The 24451-nt window shown below is 41.0% G+C and overlaps 2 protein-coding genes across 2 annotated transcripts in view; both read right to left on the bottom strand.

Annotated features, from left to right (window-relative positions):
- Positions 1–1175, bottom strand: part of LOC146486170 (uncharacterized) — a 46221-nt gene extending 45046 nt beyond the window's left edge. The window contains exon 1 of the mRNA XM_085096885.1: positions 789–1175. Within this exon, the coding sequence (XP_084953011.1) occupies positions 789–1161 (373 nt within the window). The 5' untranslated portion in view covers positions 1162–1175. The remainder of the gene's footprint in view (positions 1–788) is intronic.
- Positions 1176–1888: 713 nt separating this feature from the next.
- Positions 1889–24219, bottom strand: LOC146486169 (uncharacterized). Its single transcript, XM_085096875.1, has 8 exons — positions 23833–24219; positions 19333–19719; positions 15255–15641; positions 14148–14403; positions 9125–9249; positions 4778–5164; positions 2868–3254; positions 1889–1932 (listed from the first exon to the last, which is right to left on the bottom strand). The coding sequence occupies exons 1-8, from the start codon at positions 24203–24205 to the stop codon at positions 1889–1891; spliced, it is 2346 nt and encodes a 781-aa protein (XP_084953001.1). The 5' UTR covers positions 24206–24219.
- Between the last annotated feature and the right edge of the window lie 232 nt (positions 24220–24451).

The following is a 24451-nucleotide window of genomic DNA, read 5'->3' as shown; positions in this document are numbered from 1 at the left end:
GAAAGGCTCAGAGACTTTTCGGTACGCTTCCAGAAGTTTCGTATCACCTTTGGTATCTGTGGCATACATGAATTTTCTCTTCGTGTGATCTACTACAACACCAGTTGAAAACTGACATCACATCATTCATTACTGTGACTGTGATACACGTTTTTCATGAGAACCATTTTTTATAGGACCGTTAAGGATAACATTAGACATACCCCAGACTGAGAGTAAAATGACAGCGTTTTTATGTTCACAATTCGATTTATTTTTTTGGAAACGAGAAGTATGAACACGAGTAAAATTAAATGAAAATCATGTTAACCTTAAGTCTACATAGGAGTTTGGTTACCCAACAGCCATGCAAGAATTACTGGCACGAAATCTTGTACTGGAGAAAGACGCGCATGCAAGCATACCACGGGTAACTTGGGTACACAGGAAGCCCGCTTTACGGACACCAGCTTAATACGGGCACTGCTTATTACGGAGAGTTTTCTTGGTGCAGCTCCACACATTTTCCCTTCAAATTAACATCCTGTAATACGAACACTTTTTACGGTCCCAACGGTGTCCGTAATGTCCGAAGTTGCTGTATCACATTACAAGAAATAATGCTCTTCGATAGATTCGTGGTCTTGCGTGCACATTGGTTTGTGGAAATTATATATGTAACAGGCTCAAATTGCCAAAACATAAGAACCTTCAACCTGAGCCTCAAAATTAGACGTTTGTATATAAAAGAAAGACTGTACCCGGTATAGCTTCAACAGGGTATCTGAGTTATTTATAAGAATTCTTACCAGTGCAACTCTGTTGACATGTATGGTAATAAAGTGGTGAGTCAAAGCATTCCATATCTTGACAACCTCCTTCTATACATGACTGATAACATACACCATCCTCCACGCTGTCACATTCCTCAGGAACAATATCCCCGATGGTACACTGGTCTCTGTTAATTGTACACCTCTGTTCACATTTTTCTGCTTGACTGTCACACTGGAGATTGCAGTTACCCTTGGTACAACCTTGCTCGCAGCTGTTGCCGTGACATTCCAGGCCACATCCGCCACCAGTACAAGACTGCTCACAAGTGTCCGCTTCACAAATCACTGTCTTGCAGTTTCCAGATGTACAACTAGATACGCATTTTGTGGGGGCGGAACATTTCATGTTGCAATTTCCTCCTGTAAAAGATGCAGACGCTAATTGTTACTTACTAGCAACAATTTATGTTACAGTAATGACTGCAACAAGCCTCAAGACAAATTCTCATTCACGTTATTTCCTGTTATACGTACGACAGTAACATTTATACAGGAATAAAAACTATCACCTCCTCAAAACCCACCCTCTAAAAGGATTGGTGGAATTCGACATTGTTTTAAAAAGAGGGTTTGAAGAAGTTCAATACGATTAGATATGGATAGCATACATGGCGTCTCCATCAGATCATAATAAATAGCATACATTGTAACATTTACTATTGTACGGGCGCTAAACTGCACTATTCTATGAATACAAATTGTCTTAAAACATCCAACATCCAACTGAGCCATCTTTCGCCCCGTTGGAGGTATAGAAACATTGAAGCAATTGCAAATGAGTGCAAGCCGTTAGAAAGTTACTTTGTATACGTAAGTCAATGCTGCATCGATTAGGCTTAAGGGGTAATCTTAGCAAGGTAATATTCTGTTTACTTGTAAGTAATCGCTGGAAAACTTTGCGTCATATTCGGTAATCCTCGGAAGACTTCAGACTTTTTACAACTTTTCTGAAAGGTTCACGTTTTTCGGTATGTTTCTGGAGGTCTTTGATCACCTTCGGTATCTGTAGCAAACATGAATTGTCACCTCGTGTGATCTACTACAACACCAGTTGCAAACTGACATCACATCATTCACTTGTGTGACTCTGATACACGTTTTTCATGAGAACCATTTTCTATAGGACCGTTAACGATAACATTAGACATAAAAGAACATACCCTAGACTGAGAGTCAAATAACAGCGTTTTTATTTTGACCACTCGATTTATTTTTTTGGAAACGAAAAGTATGAACACGAGTAAAACAAAATGAAAATCATGTTTACCTTTAGTCTATATAGGAGTTTGGTTACCCGACAGCCATGCAAGAGTTACTGGCACGAAATCTTGTACTGGAGTTAGGCGCGCATGCAAGCATACCACGGGCAACTTGATACAGAGGAAGCCCGCTTTACGGACACCCGCTTAATACGGGCACTGCTTATTACGGAGAATTTTCTTGGTCTGGCTCCACATATTTTCTTTCAAATTAATCCGCTTGATAAGAACATCTCGTGGTACGGACACTTTCAATGGTCCCAACGGTGTCCGTAATAACGGGGATTGACTGTACAACATTACATGAAATCAAATGTTCCTTCGATAGGTTCCTGGTCTCGCGTACACTTTGGTTTGTGGAAATTATATATGAAACGGGGAACTTAAGAACATCTTAAGAACGTTTTCAGGCTCAAATTGCCAAAACATAAGAACCTTCAACCTGAGCCCCAAAATTAGACGTTTGTATACAGCTGTTGCGACAAAGGTTGTCCAAAACCGCTTAAGAGCGTACGCGACAATACCGGAAGGTAGTCTGGGAAATACCCAATACATTTCAATAAAAGCTAAGAATCTATACTGCTCGCCATCTCAAGTCTTCCCTGTACGGTTGTGACAATATGGATTCTGACCTTTATTGAAATGTATTGGGTATTTCCCAGACTGACTTTTGGCATTGTCGCGTACGCTGTTACGCTTTTTTGGCCAACCTTTGTCGAAACAGCTGTATCAAAAGAAAGAGTGTACCCGGTATAGCTTCAACAGTATCTGAGTTATTTATAAGAAAACTTACCAGTGCAACTCTGTTCACATGTATGGTAATAAAGTGGTGAGTCAAAGCATTCCATATCTTGACAACCTCCTCCTTTACATGTCTGATAACATACGCCATCTTCCACGTGGTCACATTCGTCAGGAACAGTATGCCCTATGGTACACTGGTCTCTGTTAATTGTACACCTCTGTTCACATTTTTCTGCTTGACTGAGACACTGGAGATTGCAGTTACCCTTGGTACAACCTTGCTCGCAGCTGTTGCCGTGACATTCCAGGCCACATCCGCCACCAGTACAAGACTGCTCACAAGTATCCTCTTTACAAATCACTGTCTCGCAGTTTCCAGATGTACAGCTAAATACGCATTTTGTGGGGGCGGAACATTTCATGTTGCAATTTCCTCCTGCAAATGAAGCAAACGCTAATTGTTACTTACTATCAACAATAAATATTACAGTAATGACTGCACCAAGCATATACGACACTGAATTCCAATGACACTAAATGGCATACAACTAGGGCAGAAGTCTTGGGACAAATTCTCATTCGCGTCATTTTCTGTTATGCGTGCGACAGTAACATTTGACAGGAATAAAAACTATCTCCTCCTCAACAAGCACCCCTTTAAATGATTGGTGGAATTCAAGATTGTTTTAAAGAGAGGGGTTGAAGCCGAGTACAATTCGATTAATTATGGATAGCATGCATGGCTTCTTTGTCAGATCATAATAAATAGCATACATTGTAACATTTACCCTAAGAACCTGTTTTTCACCATTGTACGGGCTCCAAAAACTGCACTATGCTATGAATACAAATTCTCTTAAAACACATTGATATTCAACAGCAGCAACCCACAGGGCCAACTTTTGCGACTTTGGAGATATAGAAACACAGAATCCATTTCAAATGAGTACAAGTTTGGAATGTTACTTTGTAATACGTAAGTCAATACTGCATCCGATAAGGCTTAAGCGGTAATTTTAGCAAGATAATATTTAGTTTAATCGTTAGTAATAGCTGGAAAACTTTGCATGATCTTCGGTTATCCTTGGAAGACTTCAAACTTTCTTAAAGTTTTCTGAAAGGTTTTTCGGTATGTTTCAGGAGGTCTCAGATCACCCTGGGTATCTGTGGCATACATGAATAGTCACCTCGTGTGATCTACTATAACACCAGTTGACAAGGGATATCACATTCTTCACTACTGTGACTCTGATACACGTTTTTTGTAAGAACCATTTTCTATAGGATCGTTAAGGATAACATTATACATAAAAAAAAAACATACCCCAGAATGAGAATCAAATAACAGCGTTTTTATTTTGACCACTCGATTTATTTTTTTGGAAACGAGAAGTATGAACACGAGTAAAAGAAAATGAAAATTATGTTTACCTTTAGTCTATACAGGAGTTTGTTTACTCGACAGCCATGCAAGAGTTACTGGCACGAAATCTTGTACTGGAGTAAGGCGCGCATGCAAGCATGCCACGGGTAACTTGATACAGAGGACGCTCGCTTTACGGACACCCGCTTAATACGGGCACTGCTTATTACGGAGAGTTTTCTTGGTCCCGCTCCACACATTTTCCCTTCAATTTAACCCGCTCAATAAGAACATCCTGTAATACGGACTCTTTTTATGGTCCCAACGGTGTCCGTAATAACGGGGTTTTACTGTACCACATTACAGGAAATAATGTTCCTTCGATAGGTTCCTGTTCTCGCGTACACTTTGGTTTGTGGAAATTATCTATTTAACGGGAAACTTAAGAACATCTTACGAACGTTTTCATGCTCAAACTGCCAAAAAATAAGGATGTTCTACCCTGAGCCCCAAAACTCAGTAGACGTTTGTATAAAAAGAAAGAGTGTACCCGGTATAGCTTCAACAGTATTTGACTTATTTATAAGAGTACTTACCAGTGCAACTCTGTTCACATGTATGGTAATAAAGTGGTGAGTCAAAGCATTCCATATCTTGACAACCTCCTCCTTTACATGTCTGATAACATACGCCATCTTCCACGTGGTCACATTCGTCAGGAACAGTATGCCCTATGGTACACTGGTCTTTGTTAATTGTACACCTCTGTTCACATTTTTCTGCTTGACTGTCACACTGGAGATTGCAGTTACCCTGGATACAACTTTGCTCGCAGTTGTTTCCGTGACATTCCAGGCCACATCCGCCACCAGTACAAGACTGCTCGCAAGTATCCGCTTCACAAATCACTGTCTTGCAGTTTCCGGCTGTACAGCTAAATACGCATTTTGTGGGGGCGGAACAGTTCATGTTGCAATTTCCCCCTGTAAATGAAGCAAACGCTAATTGTTACTTACTATCAACAATTCATGTTACAGTAATGACTGCACCGAGCATATACGACAAATTCCAATGACACACATACAACTAGGACAGAAGTCTTGGGACAAATTCTCATTCACGTCCTTTTCTGTTATGCGTGCGACAGTAACATTTATACAGGAATAAAAACTATCTCCTCCTCAACACCCACCCCTTTAAATGATTGGTGGAATTCAACATTGTCTTGGGACAAATTCTCATTCGCAGTTTTCCTTTTATACGCGCGACAGAAGCATTTCCGGTAGGCAGGAATGAAAACCACCTGTCCCTCTAACCCCAATGTGTTTGAAAATGGATAGTTGGCTTCTTGGCCATATCGTAAACATACTATTAAAATTAGTAATCTATCAGACATGGATTGTTATATTTAGGTCAAGCCCTTCTTTTGTCTACCATTCTACGGGTGCCAGAGTACACTATGGTACGAATACAAATTTTCTTACTTGAATAAACAATGACATTCAGCAACAACCAACTGATCCATCTTTTGCTACGTTAGATATACAGATAAACTGAAGCCATTTGAAATGAGTACAAGTAGTGTAAGTCGGTACTACGAAAACATAGGCGGTAATCTTAGCAAGGTAAATGTTTTGTTTACCAGTAAGTAATCGCAGAGAAAATTTGAGTGATCTTCGGTTATCGTCGTAGTCCGTAGCCTGTATTGAATACTGATATTCTCGATCGACAGAAAAGATTGCCGAGTAAGGATATAAACATTCTAGACTGGCAAAAAAATCCTCGACCGTCCAAAATATTTCTCGACCGACCAAAGCATTTCGCCACCGACAAAAATATTTCTCTTCCGAGGCAACTGATTTCTCGATATTGCTTTTAATTTTAACTTGTAAGTCGCTGATAAGGAGACATTCAGTGGATTTGTATGAGTATATATCCTACTAATTTATTCACGAAAAAGTACTAATGCCCTTTTCTAGTAATGCTTTTACTAACATTTCTAAAACCTGCGACCTACCAGTTACCAGTGGCTCTTTCTCAGGGCTTAAGTAGTTTTAGAAAACTCTCGAAATTTTCCGATCGTCCTGGTCACGTGACTGATAACGTCACCACGGTCACAATGTTATGTAAGGTACTTCAAGTAAACATCTATGCACATGCAAATTTATGTTGCAATGCGCCCTAAAGTCTAGAGGATATGTCTCTCGACGTCCTCCAGATTTTCACTTTTTGTGTCCTTTGTGTGTAGCCCCCTTACTTTTCAGATGCATGACTGTTAATGGCCATTTCTATATACCTCACACCAATGTTTGTCTGACTACATTGATTACTTTCAAATGAAAATTTTTCAAACGCGTTTTTGGACGTGGTCATGTGACTGATGACGCATGACATTAAATCTTATATGAGAAATATTTTATTGAAATTGTTATTTCCACGTGTAATCTTTTTAGGTGCAAAGGATTCTGGGAAGGTTCTTATTATAATAATATATTACTTATTATTAGGAGAACAATCTGAGGTGAAATCCGTCCGGCAACGGACTGCTGACCGGACATCGTCGGTGAGGTAGAAAGCCGGACAGAACTGTCCTGGGGAATAAAGCACATCGCTGGTTTTCCTCGAAGGAACCAAAAGGCCTCAGATTGTACTCCTAATAATAAGTAATATAGTCATCCGACGAGGTTTCCGCCATTGATAAAGAGAGGAGGTCAATCGCAGCTGCTGGTTTTGCTAAACAGTGTTCTTGGTCGACTTGGGAAGAGGCAGAACAGAGAAACCTCAGCTGGCCAAACCTTGTTCAGATGGAGCCGCTGCCAATCAGCTTCCTTCTCAGAATGACGTATGATCTCCTCCCTACTCCAACAAACCTCAAACAATGGTGCATTATCGACGACGACACTTGCCTTGCTTGTAACAAGATACGAGCTACCCTAGAGCATGTGTTAGCGGCTTGAGATAGCTCACTGCAGAGGTACACCTGTAGAGACAACAAAGTGTTGAAGGTTGTAGCTGACATCACATATAGACCCAATGCCCTGGCATCAGCAAAACACCAGCTAAAGAAGAACACAACGAAGTAATCAAGTTCGACAGGGAGGGTGAACAGCCTCAACCAGTTGCTTTAAAGAGAACAAAACGGTCCAGACTGCTGAAAGGAGCCCAGGACTGGCAGATGATGGGTGACCTCCCTAAAGGCTTGCACTTCCTTGCTCACGTTGCCATTACAAATGAGCACCGGGATATTTTAATTTGGTCCGACTCCTGCAGACGTGTGCACCTCGTTGAACCAACCATACCTTGGGAAGGGAACTTTAAGTTCGCCAACGAGCGGAAGAGAACCCGATACGAACCCTCTCGAGCTAACTGTGAAACCGAGGCTGGTCCTGCAACGTTAAACCCGTTGAAGTCGGTTGCAGTGGCTTCATCGCTAGATCGACCATGTCCATTCTGTCAACATCGGACTATCCAAGTAACCTCGGTGATTAACCATCAAGTCGCTCCTAGAGAAGGCAGCATCCAACTGGATCTGGCAATCATCACGCAGTGCTTCACGTATCTTGGATTGCATTGGCCAAAACAAAAAAGCTTGCATTGACCAAAAAAGCTTTTTCTCTGCTCTCCCATGCACAGAACTGTGCACCTGGCAAAGACTCCTAAGATCTACTGCACTCTTTACACACAACAGGAACCTTTGAGGCCTGCAGCTTCCATGCTTTATATGCCACGGCTTAGTGGTATGACACCTGAGTGGGCATCACCTAGCGGCATCTGTCACTGGCGGCGCCAGAAACTGTAGTCCCATTGATCTGTTGAGAGCCGAAACTGCACTAGATCCTGGTCAACGGCTGATGAGGCTAATGCCCCGCAGTTCGCAGTTCAAGTTACTGTATGATATTCTGTGTCTTTTAGGCTTGTTCGAAGGTGACTGGTCTAGGAGATGGCTGCAGTCGGCCTTTAACGGTGGCGCCCAAGGAAGCAATCTCTCGATACGAACACTTTTAGCGTCTCAATCGCTGTGAAATTACCTCCCACCCCTGGTTTCGTTCAGAAGTTTCCCTTCCCCCCCCCCCCCCCCCACCAATTCCAGCATGATGATGCCAGCCTGAGAACTCCTGTAGTGGCAAGTGGCTCGAAAACACACTTATAAACCAAATACTTACCGATTGGAGCTTGTACTAGTCTCCACTCGCAGCCGTTTTTTGTCTCATCACTCGAAGGAGCGTTGCGTAGCAAGACAAAGATTGGCTGTGAGGAAGACTAAGCTTGCACGGGACGTGCTCGCTGACAAAACAACAAAGGTTTAAATTGGTGATGTCACAAGACAACTCGAGTCCCCGGTATTTTAGAGCAGCACAAATTTCTAGGGAGACCTTTATAAGGACTACTAAATTCGTTTAGACCGTCTACTTCCAGAAAGTAGGATATTTTCATTTGACAGGGGCACCCAATGGGAGTTTTCTCTCAGATCCTTTGAGACGCTATTTTAGGCTATCTGGGGTGCCTTTAGAGCACTGTAGATTCATTTAAAGCTGCGCTATAATATTTTTATCTGTTCGGTCATTCTAGGGGAACTTGAGTCTTTTTGAAATTACTAGGGCATTTTTGTCCATTTTCCAAAAAACTTAGGTCTTATTTCCTTTCCGAAAATCTTAGCTGACTTTTTTTTGGTACTCGAAACGACATTTTTATCGATCTGAAAACACCAGGCCTTAAATTTTCCATATCACGAAAGTTCGAGGCGAAAGTTATTTTTAGAAAATTGTAGGGGATTAAGGGCCTTCCGAACAGATAATTTACCGAAACGATCCGTTGGGTGCCCCTGATTTGACTACAACTACTAGAATCCTTCGCCGTCATGAAATTGCCCTATTGGCAAAAAGAGTCCAAGGAATTTTCCAGTTAAAGGGTTAATAGATCGATTAATCACTTAGGAAACTCACCAGTGCAATATTGTTCACACGAATGGTAATCTTCGGAATTGAAACACTCCAAGTCGCAGCCTCCTGCTACACAATTCTGCTCGCATACTCCATTGTCTAAGCTGTCACACTCTTCTGGGACAATTGCCACAGCATTGTTCACAACGAAAAAGAGCGCCAGCAGCAGCTGCATTGTTGTTTTCATTCTCGGCGTAAATCGCCTGCAGTGAGAACGTGTGCACGCATGAAAACTAATCATAGATGTGTGTTTTTTACAAGCGCAAATTGCAAGTAAAACCGTAGAAAAATTAGATTATTATTGATACTTTTATACAATATACTTGTGAATTTTTGAATTTAAAAACTTTTATTGTAAAATCGCTTAATTCAGCCCTTGGGCTGCAATGTGATTTTGAAATAAACCATCTACCAAAGGAAAAGTCAGTTTTGTTCAGTGACTCTTTTAAAAGGTAAAATCGACCACACTTGCACCAATGAACATCTAAATAAATGTTCAGTTTTCTTAAGGTTTGCTTTGCCAAATTTCTTAAACCCCAATGACTAAGTGTTTTTAGCTACGATGGCCCGGATGGAAATGGATTGTGAGTTCTACGTACTGGTCACTCAGTGCACGTTTTTTAAATGGTCACGTGAATGGCCACCGCCGTAATTGTAACATTATCAACTGCATCATGATAGACAAAGTCTGCAGTGTGACATTAGCCTCCACCGTTTTGGGTTGATTGCTTGATTTATTTTCATTTACTAGGCAAATCTTTTTTTTGTTTAATTCAACATTGAACATGTTCTGGGGTTTTGAGTAGTTTCCACGAAAATATTACGATGGTTCATTGATTCAAATCTCAAAAAGTGAAAACAAACTCAGCTGGATCAATAAAACATGTATCCTGAATAGCAATATGTGAATCCTGTCGCATTTTAAAGGTGTAATAATTTTGATTAGCAGACTGGTTTTAAGTTTTGTTTGAATATTAACTATTAACGAAATGTTGCTAATCTGGTTTTGGGTTTCTACTAAAGGACGCACCAAAGCCGTTGTTTAGGAGATACGTCATTGGTAGCGCCAGGAAGGGCCGCTCATCAGAAGATTACTTCATGAATCTTATGCGCTAAGTGTGGGAACAACGTCAGCTGGAGAACCTTTCGCCGCCACAGTATTAACTATCTCTGCTTGTATTGTAAGTTTTGGAAAAGAAATATTTGGTTGTACTCATTTTGAAATGGGAAGCCGTAGATCATGCCGTTTCTTGGAGCGATTTTGTTTTTTCATAGCAGCGTTTTTGACACCTCAGTAAAGAAATTAAAATTTGAGTGTTATTCCCTATTGCTTAATTTCCTAATTAAGTGAAAACAACAATTCTCTCCAAGTCAAATTAAAAACCTATTGGGTTTGTAATTTGCTATCAGAGCATTGCACGAACTGAGAAAACTCAAGAAACGCTACACCTGAACGCAATGACGCGATGGAAGTTTTGCCGAAAGTTCTACCTCGTCATTGCCGCTGATCAGATTGAACTACAAACTTTTCGTAGAATTCAGCGCATCACACCCGTCACTAAACTTCATATACCCCCTCAGACCTATGTGCAGTACTTAATTGACTGTTGGATTCTCATCCAAGTGCTCGTATTTTTGCAGATCAAGAAGTGTTCAACCCTTCAAATGTCTAACATCCAATTCTGGAATGAGGGGATGTCAAAACGTGGATCATGCATTGAACTTTGAATGTCCAAAATATCAAGTGATCAAACTACGATGAGGCCTTTGTAACGTTTGTTTTTATGACGAAAAATCAATTGTGAAGTCAGTGGTCAAATCGATAAAAGTTTGATTTCAGGCCACAACTAGATTGGAAACGACCAATAGCCATCTTCACTGGCCTGTAAATTGGGCTGTTATCGACACCGTCGAACTATACTTCATACTTGGAGTATCAGACTAGAAAATCAGACTAGAAAATGTAAAGCATATTATTCGATAAGACCACTCCCTTATGACACCTTCTGTTGTCGTAGAGTGAGCAAGTGTACGGAAATTTAAACCCCTGACATGAAATTAAAAGGAACTGAATAAAGTTTTAATTCTACTTACCGTGCCTCTTCTGAAGTCCCGAGATTAACGGTTGTTAGTGATAAGTGGGCGCCAGTAGGCAACTTCCATAATGACGTTATTTTACTACAACTACCAGAATTCATTTCGCTTTTCTTTTCAAATGCAAATTCTTTTAATCCTAGTGGACAGCAAAGAACAATAGCTCTAATTAGCATGAGAAAACTAAAACCAGAAGGATTCTGGTAGTTGTAGTAAAATGACGCCATAGAGAAAATGTCCTATTTACTTTACTTTACTTTTTTTTAACACGGTAAAATCCATCAGGTTTTGGTACAATATAAAATACAACTACATAACAATATTTAATAACAATAAATGTTTCTAAAAAGTCTTACTCATAATTACACTAAACTACACCTATTTTCCATGAATGCCGTGTATCTAAAAGGATGGTTTAGCAATTGCTTGAAATGATTTAGAGATTTCACTTGCCTAAGACTGCAGGATAGACTGTTCCAGAGAGTTGCACCTCTGTAACCGGAAAGCTCTTTTTTAGGTAGTTAGTTCTTGGTAAAGGGACATTTAATTTGTTTGTAGAGTCCCTTAAGACATAGCCTGATGTACTGCGCTCAGTAAACATAGAGGATAAGTATTCAGGAACCAGATCATTAAGAGCTTTGAACACCATTAAAGCTACTTGAATTTGACGCTGGGCAATCAGGTCTTTCCAACCAAGTTGTTGTAACGAGTACCCAGCGTCAGCATCATGATAGGAGGAGGACGTCAAAATGCGAGCAGCACCATTCTGCAGTTTTCGTAATTTTTTTGAAAGCGCTTTGCCGCAATTTCCTAAGAAAATACTACAATAATCGAAATGGGGTCGTACCAAGGCATTGTATATGTAATGCAGTATTTCTGGCGAAACAATAGGTTTAATTCGCTTTATGGCACCAATGCCGGAGGCAATCTTTTTGGATAGTTTGTCGATATGAGTATGCCATATCATGTTATCATCAATAAGAATCCCAAGTGATTTAGTAGTGGAAACTTGTTTTATAGGAACATTATCTATCGAAAGTTCACGGGATTCAGATAATGTACTCAGTTTTTGTCTAAAATCAATATACATAAACTCGGGTTTAGTCGTTTTCAGGGTAAGTTTGGGTAAGTTGGCAGAACGATAAACAATTTGGCAAATCATTGATGTAGATCAAGAATAGAAGAGGGCCTAGGATAGTTCCCTGAGGGACCGCCACAGCCCAGAGAACAGACTTTGGGCAGCGAACCATTGACGACACATTTCTGGGTACGATTATTTATACTTAAACCAATCATAATAATAATATGATATTTAATAATATTTAATACTTATATTGCGCTTTTTTCTATAAAAATACTCAAAAGCGCATTACAATATTATTAATAAAACTAAATTAAAAACCAGTAAAATTACCCGATAAAATTACAATATTTAAAAATAAATAACTAAAAGCCTTCTTAAATAAATATGTTTTAATAGAGCGTTTAAAAGATTCGATTCTTGTATTCCCTACAGACTAAGTTTAGCTAAAAGTCGGTGTAATTTTGGGCTAACATGGATAGTTCGTTGTTATTCGTGGGGTGGGGTGGGCACTCAGATGTTTTGCTAAATTTCCAAACTTCAAACATTTAAAAATCACAGAATTTATTGTAGCGTTAGCGAACTCCTCTGATTATGAGAATGATGTATTATTCAGTAATGGCACAGGCAAACTCGGAAAAAGAAATTCCGAGTGCTGGCTCCTATCAGGAGTCGAACCTAAGACCTTCCGATTACTAGTTCGGATGCTCCACCACTGAGCTACAGGAGACTCGTGGGAGTTAAGGTCATTAAACTAGGTTCATCCTCTGATTATGCTCTTAACAAGCAGATGGTTAAGTTCATTTCTTCCTGTTTTGATTTAAGAAACAATTTTTTACCAAATCATATAATCTGATGAAGTTTAATTCTCTTCTTCGCCTTCTTTTTTGTTGTGCTTTGTATTTTATGTTTCCTGATTAGTTACTAAAACTTTAGAACTTTTTTCGACGCTCAGTGTTGTTTGTTGAGAGGTTATATTTCTTGATTGCAACCCGGCAGCGACTTGTTGGTTGTAAGCAGTCGGGGATGGAGAGAGGAGCGAGGGGAGAGGGTGTACTTATGCTATTCCTTCGGTTTTTTATTTCTCGACAAGTTCGACTACAAATAGAAGACAGAGAGGACAAGGCCAAAGTTTGATCGATAATAACTCCGCACACCAAAAGACGCCAAGATTAATGCTAAAAACAAAACCGAAAACACCGCATAAAACGATTTTGTTTCATGCAGGAGAGGTGTGGTTAAATCTGTAGTCTAACGACAAACAAAACTGTGGCCCACCGATTCCGTACCTTAATGGAATTTAGAAATGTTGGTGTTTTAAGAAGGGGTGAAAAACCCTTGGTAAAACTTCCACAAAGACTCTTGGAAAAAAAGAGGAAAGATCAAACAAACAAACACAACCCATATGACCCTGACTCCGAATTTGAACCTGAGCGGGCCACAAGCGCAGATGAGAGGCGTGTGTCCTTACCACTTCCGGCGCCATCTCTGCATAACATGTACATGGGTTATTTCTATATCTTTAAACGATTGACCCGTTGCCTGCAAATCTTCTTGATTGTTCCTTTAATTCCTTCTACTCTTGTTGGCCTTTGTTCCTTAAACGATGGCTTTGCAGCGACACAACGTTGAATAATGTGGAAGGGGAACCTTATTATTGAAAGAGAGACCAAAACTACACTTGCAAGTGAAGATTACTTTATTGCTGGTTATACAAGGAAGTGCTACACGATGAACAAACGCGTTTCTTATAATAACCCATTGTCTAAGGATTGAAAATCTTGTGAATCCTCGGTGAAGTGGTCCTTTTCGAGGATTCATCAACAGTGCGAACTTCACGCGTTTTAAAACTCTTCGATGGCGCACTTTTTTCTATTGAATCTACATCTCTGTCGACATTTTTCTGCCTGACTGGGACACTGGAGATTGCAGTTACCCTTGGTACACCTTTGCACGCAGCTGTTCCCGTGACATTCCAGGCCACATCCGCCACCAGTACAAGACTGCTCACAAGTATCCGCTTCACAAATCACTGTCTTGCAGTTTCCAGCTCTACAGCTAAATTCGCATTTTGTGGGGGCGGAACAGTTCATGTTGCAATTTCCTCCTGTAAATGAGGCAGACGCTAATTGTTACTAACTAGCAACAATTCATGTTACAGTAGTGACTGTGCCGAACATATACGACAAATGCCAATGACACTAAATGACCTACAACTAGGACAGACGTCTTGGGACAAATTCTCAGAGGAACTCCGCTTTACGGACACTGCTAATTACGGACAGTTTTCTGGGTCCCGCTCCACACATTTTCCTTCAAATTCACCTGGTTAATAAGAACATGCCGTAATACGGACACTTTTTATGGTCCCAACGGTGTCCGTAGTAACAGGGTTTGAGTGTACCACATTACAGGAAATAATGCTCTTCGATTGGTTCCTGGTCACCTACACCTTGGTTTATGGAAATTGCATATGTAACAGGAACCTAAGGTAATGTTTAAACCACGAGCAGCAGTGTTTTATCGGGATTTAAAACCACGAGGCGTAGCCGAGTTGTTTTAGACCCGATAAAACACGTGCTGTGAGTTTTTTGAACGGCTTCAAGAACATTCCTGGAAAAGCGTGTATCAAGAGAGTTCATAACAGTGATGCTTTGGTGAACATTAAAAATTAGCAAACGAAAAACACATTAAACACCGTATACTAATAAGGAGGAGGTTTTATTAGGTTTTAAAACCACTGCAAGTGATGTTTTATCGACCATTCAATAGGTCAATGGGCTTATGAATTATTAATGAGTTTTTTAAGAACATGTTTTTAAGAAATGTTTTCAGGCTCAAATTGCTAAACAATAACAACGCTCTACCTAAGCCCCAAAATTCGACGTTTGTATATAAAAGAAAGAGTGTACCCGGTATAGCTTCAACAATATCTGAGTTATTTATAAGAATACTTACCAGTGCAACTCTGTTCACATGTATGGTAATAAAGTGGTGAGTCAAAGCATTCCATATCTTGACAACCTCCTCCCCTACATGACTGCTTACATACGCCATCCTTCACGCTGTCACATTCGTCAGGAACAATATCCTCTATGGTACACTGGTCTTTGTTAATTGTACACCTCTGTTCACATTTTTCTGCTTGACTGGGACACTGCAGATTGCAATTACCTTTGGTACAACTTTGCTCGCAGCTGTTGCCGTGACATTCCAGGCCACATCCGCCACCAGTACAAGACTGCTCACAAGTATCCGCTTCACAGATCACTGTCTTGCAGTTTCCAGATGTACAGCTAAATACGCATTTCGTGGGGGCGGAACATTTCATGTTGCAATTTCCCCCTGTAAATAAGGCAGACGCTAATTGTTACTTACTAACAAAAATTTACATTACAGTAATGACTGCACCGAGCATAAACCACAAATTTCACTGACACTAAATGACCTATAACTAGAACAGAAGTCTTGCGACAAGTTCTCATTTAGTTATTTCCTGTTATGCTTGCGACAGTAACATTTATACAGGAATAAAAACTATCTCTCCCCCCAACGCCCAAACGCCCACCCCCTTAAACTGATTGGTGGAATTCAGCATTGTTTTAAAGAGAAGGACAATTAAATATGGATAGCATGCATGGCTTCTTCGTCGGATCAAACTAAATCGCATACAATGTGACATATTTACGTACCCCAAACCCTTTTGTCCACCATTGTACGGGGGCCAAACTGCACTGTGCTATGAATACAAATTCTCTTAAAACACATTGGGTCGATTATTTAAACGAAGTTGTAACAGCGTTTTGAAAGTCGTCGTCTAACCCATGTTTAAACCATAAATACCGATTGTTTATACGGTGTTTCTCTATAACCGTGCCTAGACCGCGTCTGAACACCGACTATAAGGAACAATTAGGGTTAGACCTGCTCATAGGTAGGTTTAACTGCAATTTCATGGCTAGCCATTTGAGATGGACCGACTACTGCGCTACAGACAGTTAAGAGAGCAGCGAATCGACATAATATACATTAATGACAACTTCGGCGCCTTAGGGACAGATTTTACCCTTTATAAGAATATGATAGTGAACATTTAAAATTGCGCTTTCGTTCAGAAAGGACTAGGTCCCTCTTCTGCGTAATCACCAAAGACCTACTATTGCGAAACCGAATCTGTTATGACGTCCGCAACGAATTTACACAGGAGCTTGTCCTTCAGCAGTTGTTCTTTTTTTGGTGGGAGGGGGGGGGGGGAGAGTCACGACGTTGCTAATCGTACTCTTTCTAACATTGAATCTGATTCATGTCCCATTTGATTCCAATTCGATTTTGAGAGTTGACTTTGCTCAGAATTTCTTTCCAAGCCTTTCCCTTCTTTGTCAATGTACCTTTTGTTTTCCACAGCTGCAAGTACCCTTCCCAATTCTGCCAGCAACGACAAAAAGTTTTTCTTCTTCGCTAAAATTGGATGCCCTCGTGAGACATTGTTTAGCCATTGACTAGAAGAAACACGGTTAATCGTTATCTATCGAGACAACGTCTAAACCGCGAATTAGCAGTAAACAATGGCTAAGTTAGACTTCGTTTAAAAAATAGGCCAATTGATATTCAACAACAACCAACTGAACCATTTTTTGCGACCTTGGAGATACAGAGAGACTGAAGCCATTTGAAATGAGGACAATTTTAGAAAGTTACTTTGTATACGTAAGGCGATACATTGTCTTGCAGTTTCTGCCGCTTTCAGTGAAGTCCCTGTGACCACCAGCCAGATGAGATCTGAGCTGCTTTCTTTACCCCACCTGTTCTAGGGGCTTTCAATTGCAGGCAGTGCTATCCCTATATAAAGAGGGCTGCCCGGATTCTCGCATTGCTGCCTCAACAAGCTGGTACTCAGGGGGTCAGCTAGAGCTCCGACCATCAAGTGCGAGCCGACTGTGTGCAGAGCACCTGCTAGCAGCTCCCAGCTACTTAAGTCTGCTGCCGTCGCATTCATTTCATCGCCACAGGGCTTCCTCCATTCTCAAAACAAGACGACTTGGACAGTTTTAAACCCAGTTGGTGTTGTGCCTCCACCAGACATCCTTTCTGTTTCTGAAAGCCTGATACAATGTGTTGCTTAGAAGTGCAACGAACATTCTTGACGAAGACATCGCCCGGCACTAGCAGCTCACTTACTGGTTGATGTCATCTATTGGCCTCAATTGAGGCTCCTCCGCATGCCATCTGGTGTTCGTGCCATTGGATCTAGAATGAGCTCTACTGCCGCTTGCACCACCACACATTTTGCTGCCGATGTCTGGACATGTATCCTTAGTTAAGGAGGGACGAGGGTTTTATCACTTTCCAAAGGTTAACCCTTAGACTAGTGGAGGGAAGGAGTCGTATTTACTTCCCCATCCTAGACCGACTCTAAGCAAGGTCTAGCCACTGCCAGCATGGAGACTCTCTGCAAGGAAGGAAGTCTCGGCCATCCCCACAGAAAGACTCCTGATTGGTTCTGGGAGCATGGAAATGCGTGCTAAAGCCTCAGTCTGGTAGCCAGGTTTAAGCAAGCAATTGTAGGAAGTGGTAAACAAGTCCCCAACCTCCATTAAAGAATGGGTCAACGCAGCCGAGCCAGAGATTCCTTCAGATCTCCCAGATCGCCCATGGCAGAAAGTTGCTGCTGACCTATCTGATCTCAAAGGCCAACCCTACCTCCTTGCTACCGACTACTTCACTCGCTACGTCTAAATCGCCAGATGTAGTGTTCCACCTCAAGTCCATCTTTGCAAGGCAAAGCATACCGGATCAGCCTTTGTTCGACAACAGCCCACAGTTCTCCGCGAATTCATTCACCAAGTTTGCAGAAGAGTATGGATTTACCCACATCACAACCAGCCTCAGATACCCACAAACAAATGGCCAGGTGGAACGTGCTGTGTAAACGATGAAAAACTTGCTCAAGAAAGCTGCAGATCCCTACAAGGCTTTGATGGCTTACTGTTCTAATCCCCTTGAGAGTGGAATCAGCCCAGCAAAACTATTGATGGGGAGGAAAATCAGCACAAGAGTCCCTACCCAGCGCACCATATTGTGCCCAAGCTGGCTATACTTGGCGTCACTCAGCTAAAACCCTCTCAGACCTCCTCATGGAGAGCGCCTTTGGTTACCAGACCAAAAAGCTGAGGGGACTGTGGTAGACAGAGCTGGTACCCAATGATCCTACATAGTCGAGAACCCTAATAGCCAGCTGAGGAGAAAAAGACGCCAACTGAACCTTCTCCCAGGATAGGCCTCAACTCAAACACAGGACAGTCATCTTCGGCAACTAAGGATAGCCATTACTGCATCGATAAGGCTCAAACGGTAATCTGAGCAAGGTAATATTTATTTTACTCGTACGTAATCGCTGGAAAACTTTGCATGATCTTCGGTTATCCTCTAAAAACTTCAGCCTTTTTTGAAGCCAGTTTCTGAAAGGTTCAGAGACTCTTCCGTATTCTGCAAGAGGTCTCGGATCACTTTCGATATCTGTGGCATACATGAATTGCCACCCCGTGTGATCTACTACAGCACCAGTTGACAAGTGATGTCACATCATTGACTACTGTGACTGTGATACACGTTATTCATAACTTCAACCAGAGAAAGCCCGCTTTATGGACACCCGCTTAATACGGACACTGCTTATTACGGAGAGTTTTCTCGGTCTCGCTCCACACATTTTCCTTCAAATTAACCTGGTTAATAAGAACATCCCATAATACGGACACTTTTTATGGTCCCAACGGTGTCCGTAATAAGGGGGGTTTTACTGTACCACATTACAAGAAATAATGCTCTTCGATTGGTTCCTGGTCTCACCTACACATTGGTTAATGCCAATTATATATGCAACAGGAAACTTAACGACAAAGAACGTTTTCAGGCTCAAATTGCCAAAACATAAGAACGTTCAACCTGAGCCTCAAAATTAGACGTTTGTAAATAAAAGAAAGAGTGTACCCGGTATAGCTTCAACAGTATATGAGTTATTTATAAGAATTCTTACCAGTGCAACTCTGTTCACATGTATGGTAATAAAGTGGTGAGTGAAAGCATTCCATATCTTGACAACCTCCTCCTGTACATGACTGATAACATACGCCATCCTCCACGCTGTCACATTCCTCAGGAACAATATCCTCTATGGTACACTGGTCTTTGTTAATTGTACACCTCTGTTCACATTTTTCTGCTTGGCTGTCACACTGGAGATTGCAGTTACCCTTGGTACAACTTTGCTCGCAGCTGTTGCCGTGACATTCCAGGCCACATCCGCCACCAGTACAAGACTGCTCACAAGTATCCGCTTTACAAATCACTGTCTTGCAGTTTCCAGATGTACAGCTAAATACGCATTTTGTTGGGGCGGAACATTTCATGTTGCAATTTCCTCCTGTAAATGAGGCAGACGCTAATTGTTACTTACTAGCAACAATTTATGTTACAGTAATGACTGCACCAAGTCTTAAAACAAATTCTCATTTACGTTATTTCCTGTTACGCGTACGACAGTAACATTTATACAGGAATAACACACCCACACCCTAAAAAGATTGGTAGAATTCAACATCGTTTTAAAGAGAGGGGTTGAAGAAGTACAATATGATTAGATATGGAAAGCATTCATAGCTTCTCCGTCAGATCATAATAAATAGCATACATTGTAACATTTACCCTAAGAACGAGCTGTTCACCATTGTACGGGCTCCAAAAACTGCACTATGCTATGAAAACAAATTCTCTTAAAACACATTGATATTCAACAACAACCAACTGAGCCATCTTTTGCGACGTTTGAGATATAGAAACACTGAAGCCATTTCAAATGTTTAGAAAGTTACTTTGTATACGTAAGTCAATACTGCATCGATAAGGCTTAAGCGGTAATCTTAGCAAGGTAATATTTTGTTTACTCGTAAGTAAACGTTGGAAAACCTTGCATGATCTTCGGTTATCCTCGGAAGACTTCAGACTTTTTCAAAGTTTTCTGCGAAATGTTCAGGTGTTTTGGTATGTTTTAGAAGGTCTCGGATCACCTTCGGTACTGTAGCATACATGAATTGACACCTCGCGTGATATACTTCAACACCAGTTGGCAAGTGATATCACATCATTGTTTACTGTGACTGTGATACACGTTTTTCATAAGAACCATTTTCTATAAGACCGTTAAGGATAACATTAGACAAAAAAAACATACCCTAGACTGAGAGTCAAATGACAGCGTCTTTATTTTTACCGTTCGACTTATTTTTTGGAAACGAGAAGTATGAAGACGAGTAAAATTAAATGAAAATCATGTTAACCTTAGTCTATATTTAGTTTTTATTAACCGAGCGGGAGGTCTGTATGGGAGAATCTTGACCGAGGTCGCCAGTACAGACCGAACGCAGTGAGGTCTGTACCAGCGACCGAGGTCAAGATTCTCCCATACAGACCGACCTAGCTCGGTTAATAAGATGTTTATTATATGGCCAAACAGGAAATCAAAGGAGAAAAGTGTATTTGTTCCCCTGCGCGGGCTCAAGCATTTAGCTGGCTTACTTCTGTCACTAGTCTCCAGTCCAAACGGGACAAAACTAACTGTTCAAAGTACAGCTTTGTACAAACTTCGTCAATGAATGAAGACAAAATTACCGTTGTTTTCCTACAGGCTCAATGAAAATTTTCTAAAATGCGACCAAAAGTGAAACAAATTTTAATGCCTGTCTGTGCCGCGATCGCTCAGCGATCAGTTCTCATTCAGCCTTGCGATCTTTGACTGATCACCACAGAAAACGTTAATGTTAAGGTGGCCGAACACAGTTTGCGCGCGCTTTACAGATTCTGTTAGTGATACTAGGGGTGTGGTACGTAAATACGGCGGTCGATAAAGTGATCCCTCAATTTCACATGAAATGGATAATAAAGGTAAGTTTTGATCCTACATAACTAAGTTTCTTGTCTCTGGACTCTTTTTCTTTTCTTTCCAAGCAAAAAAGTCATTCACCGAGACCTTTTGCATGCTTTTCAACTTTGCCATGAAACCCAATTAAAGCCACGCATGCGCATTTGACCAAAAACTTGCGACTGGTTGTTTTCGTGGAAATGAACTGTTTTCTAAGGAACCGCTCATTAGAATTTCGTAAAATTTGGCATGAAAATAGTTCCCTAAAAGCGTAACTCGCCTACAAAGAGAAACCTAAATCTAACAGAGGGTATCTTCACAAAACATTAAAATGCAAAATCAATATTTACAGGAGATCTGTCTGTTAAAATTACATGAAAATAGTGCAACTGTGTCAGTGTTTTGTGAGTTTATCTGGATACAAAAAATGGAAAAAATCTAATGAGTACATTTTCTAAAAATAAAGGAAACCTACAATATATGGACGTCTAACAGTTTGCTCCCTTGCCATGGAAACGGTACTTAGCTCGACAAGACGTACAAAAATCCATTCTTACTTAGTTAGTCTTACACCATACCAATTTTGGGCGCCCAGAAGTACATAGTTTCCAAATAACGTCTTCTAACACCTGTACACTAAAAAACTGTATTCGGCCACCTTAAATGTGCAGCCTTCAAACTTGTCAATATGTGCTCCGGAAAAAATTGCGTGAGGTTGGATTTGTTGGACTGTGAAGACATTTTGCTGAGTTGTAGTGGAGGCACTGACTTGGTTTTCTTCGAACTGAGCGGATGTATCTGGTCGTCCACGATTCAGGACAGTAGACATTTCTCGCTGTCGCTTGAGAGATGCTGAATGGTAGCTCGGTCGAGGCTTTTCAAATTTTTATGACCGCTTAGCTGTGCATCGAAATTTGGCTGAACGTCTGCTTCAAGGAGTCGTCCAACACTGGTCTTCCTAACGGAGTGATTAGAAACCTTCTTCTTGTTTGTTTCATCGAGTTTGGCTGAAGCAAAGGCGTGTTTGAGGAACTTGCCAATTTCATTCTTTCCGAGGGGCCTATCCAGATACCATACTTTCTCACTTGGTTTTCGTCGGTGATTTATGGCGAGATAAAAAGGAGCATCTGGATCTAACATGGCTTCCGAACGATGGCTTCGAAACGCTTTGTAAAATTCAACTGGGCATCTTCAGCCTGAGTTGACTTGTTTTTGCTGGCATACGCTTTCAGTTCAAAGGCTCTTTGACGGCCACCATCTTGTCCGGTGCGTGTTTTGCTGCCTCTTTCTGACCTTCACACAATGTATTCAGAATCGGTTTCTGGATCATTGGCCAAGCCTACATCACCCCAACACAGCTTACGGCTCTCATCTCGAGCCCTCCAGCCAAAATGGAGGGAAAAAAAACACCACAAAGCCCTTTGTAATGACTTAGGATCCTAAACACCGAACCGGCCATTTTCAAAAGGTGCATCTTCTTCAGCTTCAGTTAGCTCTCTTGTGGCATTTGGACGGTTTCCTTTTCCTTGGCGAACCAGGTTCTTTCGTTTGGCAGCAAGAACCTCTCTGGACTTGGAGAACTCGTTGTCCTTAAGAATGTTGATTAGACTTCCTTCTTCACGCAAGTGGCGTTAAAAACTTCGCTGGAAGCCGCTCAATGTACACGGTTCGTACTCGGTGCCATCTTGTTTACGAACGGATCAAACGGAGATAAAAAATTTAGACAAGAGAAGGTCGAGCTCATTAGCAGGTATGTTTTCAATTGCTCTAGACTCTTTCATTGATTCACAAAATTTCTTCCATACGTTTAAGTCGCTCTTAGTCTTGTATTGAGTGTTTTTGGATTTTTGCGCTTGCAAAAACCTCTCTATTTCGACTTCATCTTTGCTCGTAGCTTTCTCGGCTGGACTCAAATTTGCCAACGTTTGCTCATTCTCTTTACCTGCCTCCACGTTCAGGGCTACTGGTTCTTCCATTTAGTACTGTGTTAACAGGAACAAGCAAATTTTTTTCTTTTTTTGTTTGTAACGTTTTGAGGACAAATGTTACAATAAGATCGGTCTAGATGCCGGTCTAGATGGGAAAATCTAGACCGCCGTCAATATCGATTTTAGCCAATCAAGTTCTTGAATTTGATCGTTTCCAGTCCTATTGAGACACGGCCATATAATAAAGGAGTTTGGTTACCCGACAGCCATGCCAGAGTTACTGGCACGAAATCCTGTACAGTAAGGCGCGCATGCAAGCATACCACGGGTAACTTGATACAGAGGAAGGCCGCTTTACGGACACCCGCTTAATATGGACACCTCTTATTACGGAAAGTTTTCTTGGTCCCGCTCCACACACTGATTTTCATTTAAATTAACCCGCTTAATAAGAACATCCTGGCAGAAAATAATGCTCTTCGATTGGTTCCTGGTCTCGCTCACACATTGGTTTGTGGAAATTATATATGTAACAGGAAACTTAAGAACATCTCAAGAACGTTTTCAGGCTCAAATTGCCAAAACATAAGAACGTTCAACCTGAGCCCAAAAATTCGACGTTTGTAAATAAAAGAAAGAGTGTACCCGGTATAGCTTCAACAATATCTGAGTTATTTATAAGAATACTTACCAGTGCAACTCTGTTCACATGTATGGTAATAAAGTGGTGAGTGAAAGCATTCCATGTCTTGACAACCTCCTCCTGTACATGACTGATAACATACGCCATCCTCCACGCTGTCACATTCGTCAGGAACAATATCCTCTATGGTACACTGGTCTTTGTTAATTGTACACCTCTGTTCACATTTTTCTGCTTGGCTGTCACACTGGAGATTGCAGTTACCCTTGGTACAACTTTGCTCGCAGCTGTTGCCGTGACATTCCAGGCCACATCCGCCACCAGTACAAGACTGCTCACAAGTATCCGCTTTACAAATCACTGTCTTGCAGTTTCCAGATGTACAGCTAAATACGCATTTTGTTGGGGCGGAACATTTCATGTTGCAATTTCCTCCTGTAAATGAGGCAGACGCTAATTGTTACTTACTAGCAACAATTTATGTTACAGTAATGACTGCACCAAGTCTCAAAACAAATTTTCATTCACGTTATTTCCTGGTATGCGCACGACAGTAACATTTATACAGGAATAAAAACTATCTCCTCCCCAACACCCACCCCCTAAAAAGATTGGTGGAATTCAACATTGTTTTAAAGAGAGGGGTTGAAGAAGTACAATATGATTA

The sequence above is a fragment of the Pavona decussata genome, unplaced genomic scaffold (assembly GCF_977016875.1).
Source record: "Pavona decussata unplaced genomic scaffold, jaPavDecu1.1 SCAFFOLD_21, whole genome shotgun sequence".
In the NCBI taxonomy this organism is placed as follows: domain Eukaryota; kingdom Metazoa; phylum Cnidaria; class Anthozoa; order Scleractinia; family Agariciidae; genus Pavona; species Pavona decussata.
Note: the sequence above shows the minus strand (reverse complement) of the source record. Positions and strands in the feature narration are given on the sequence as shown.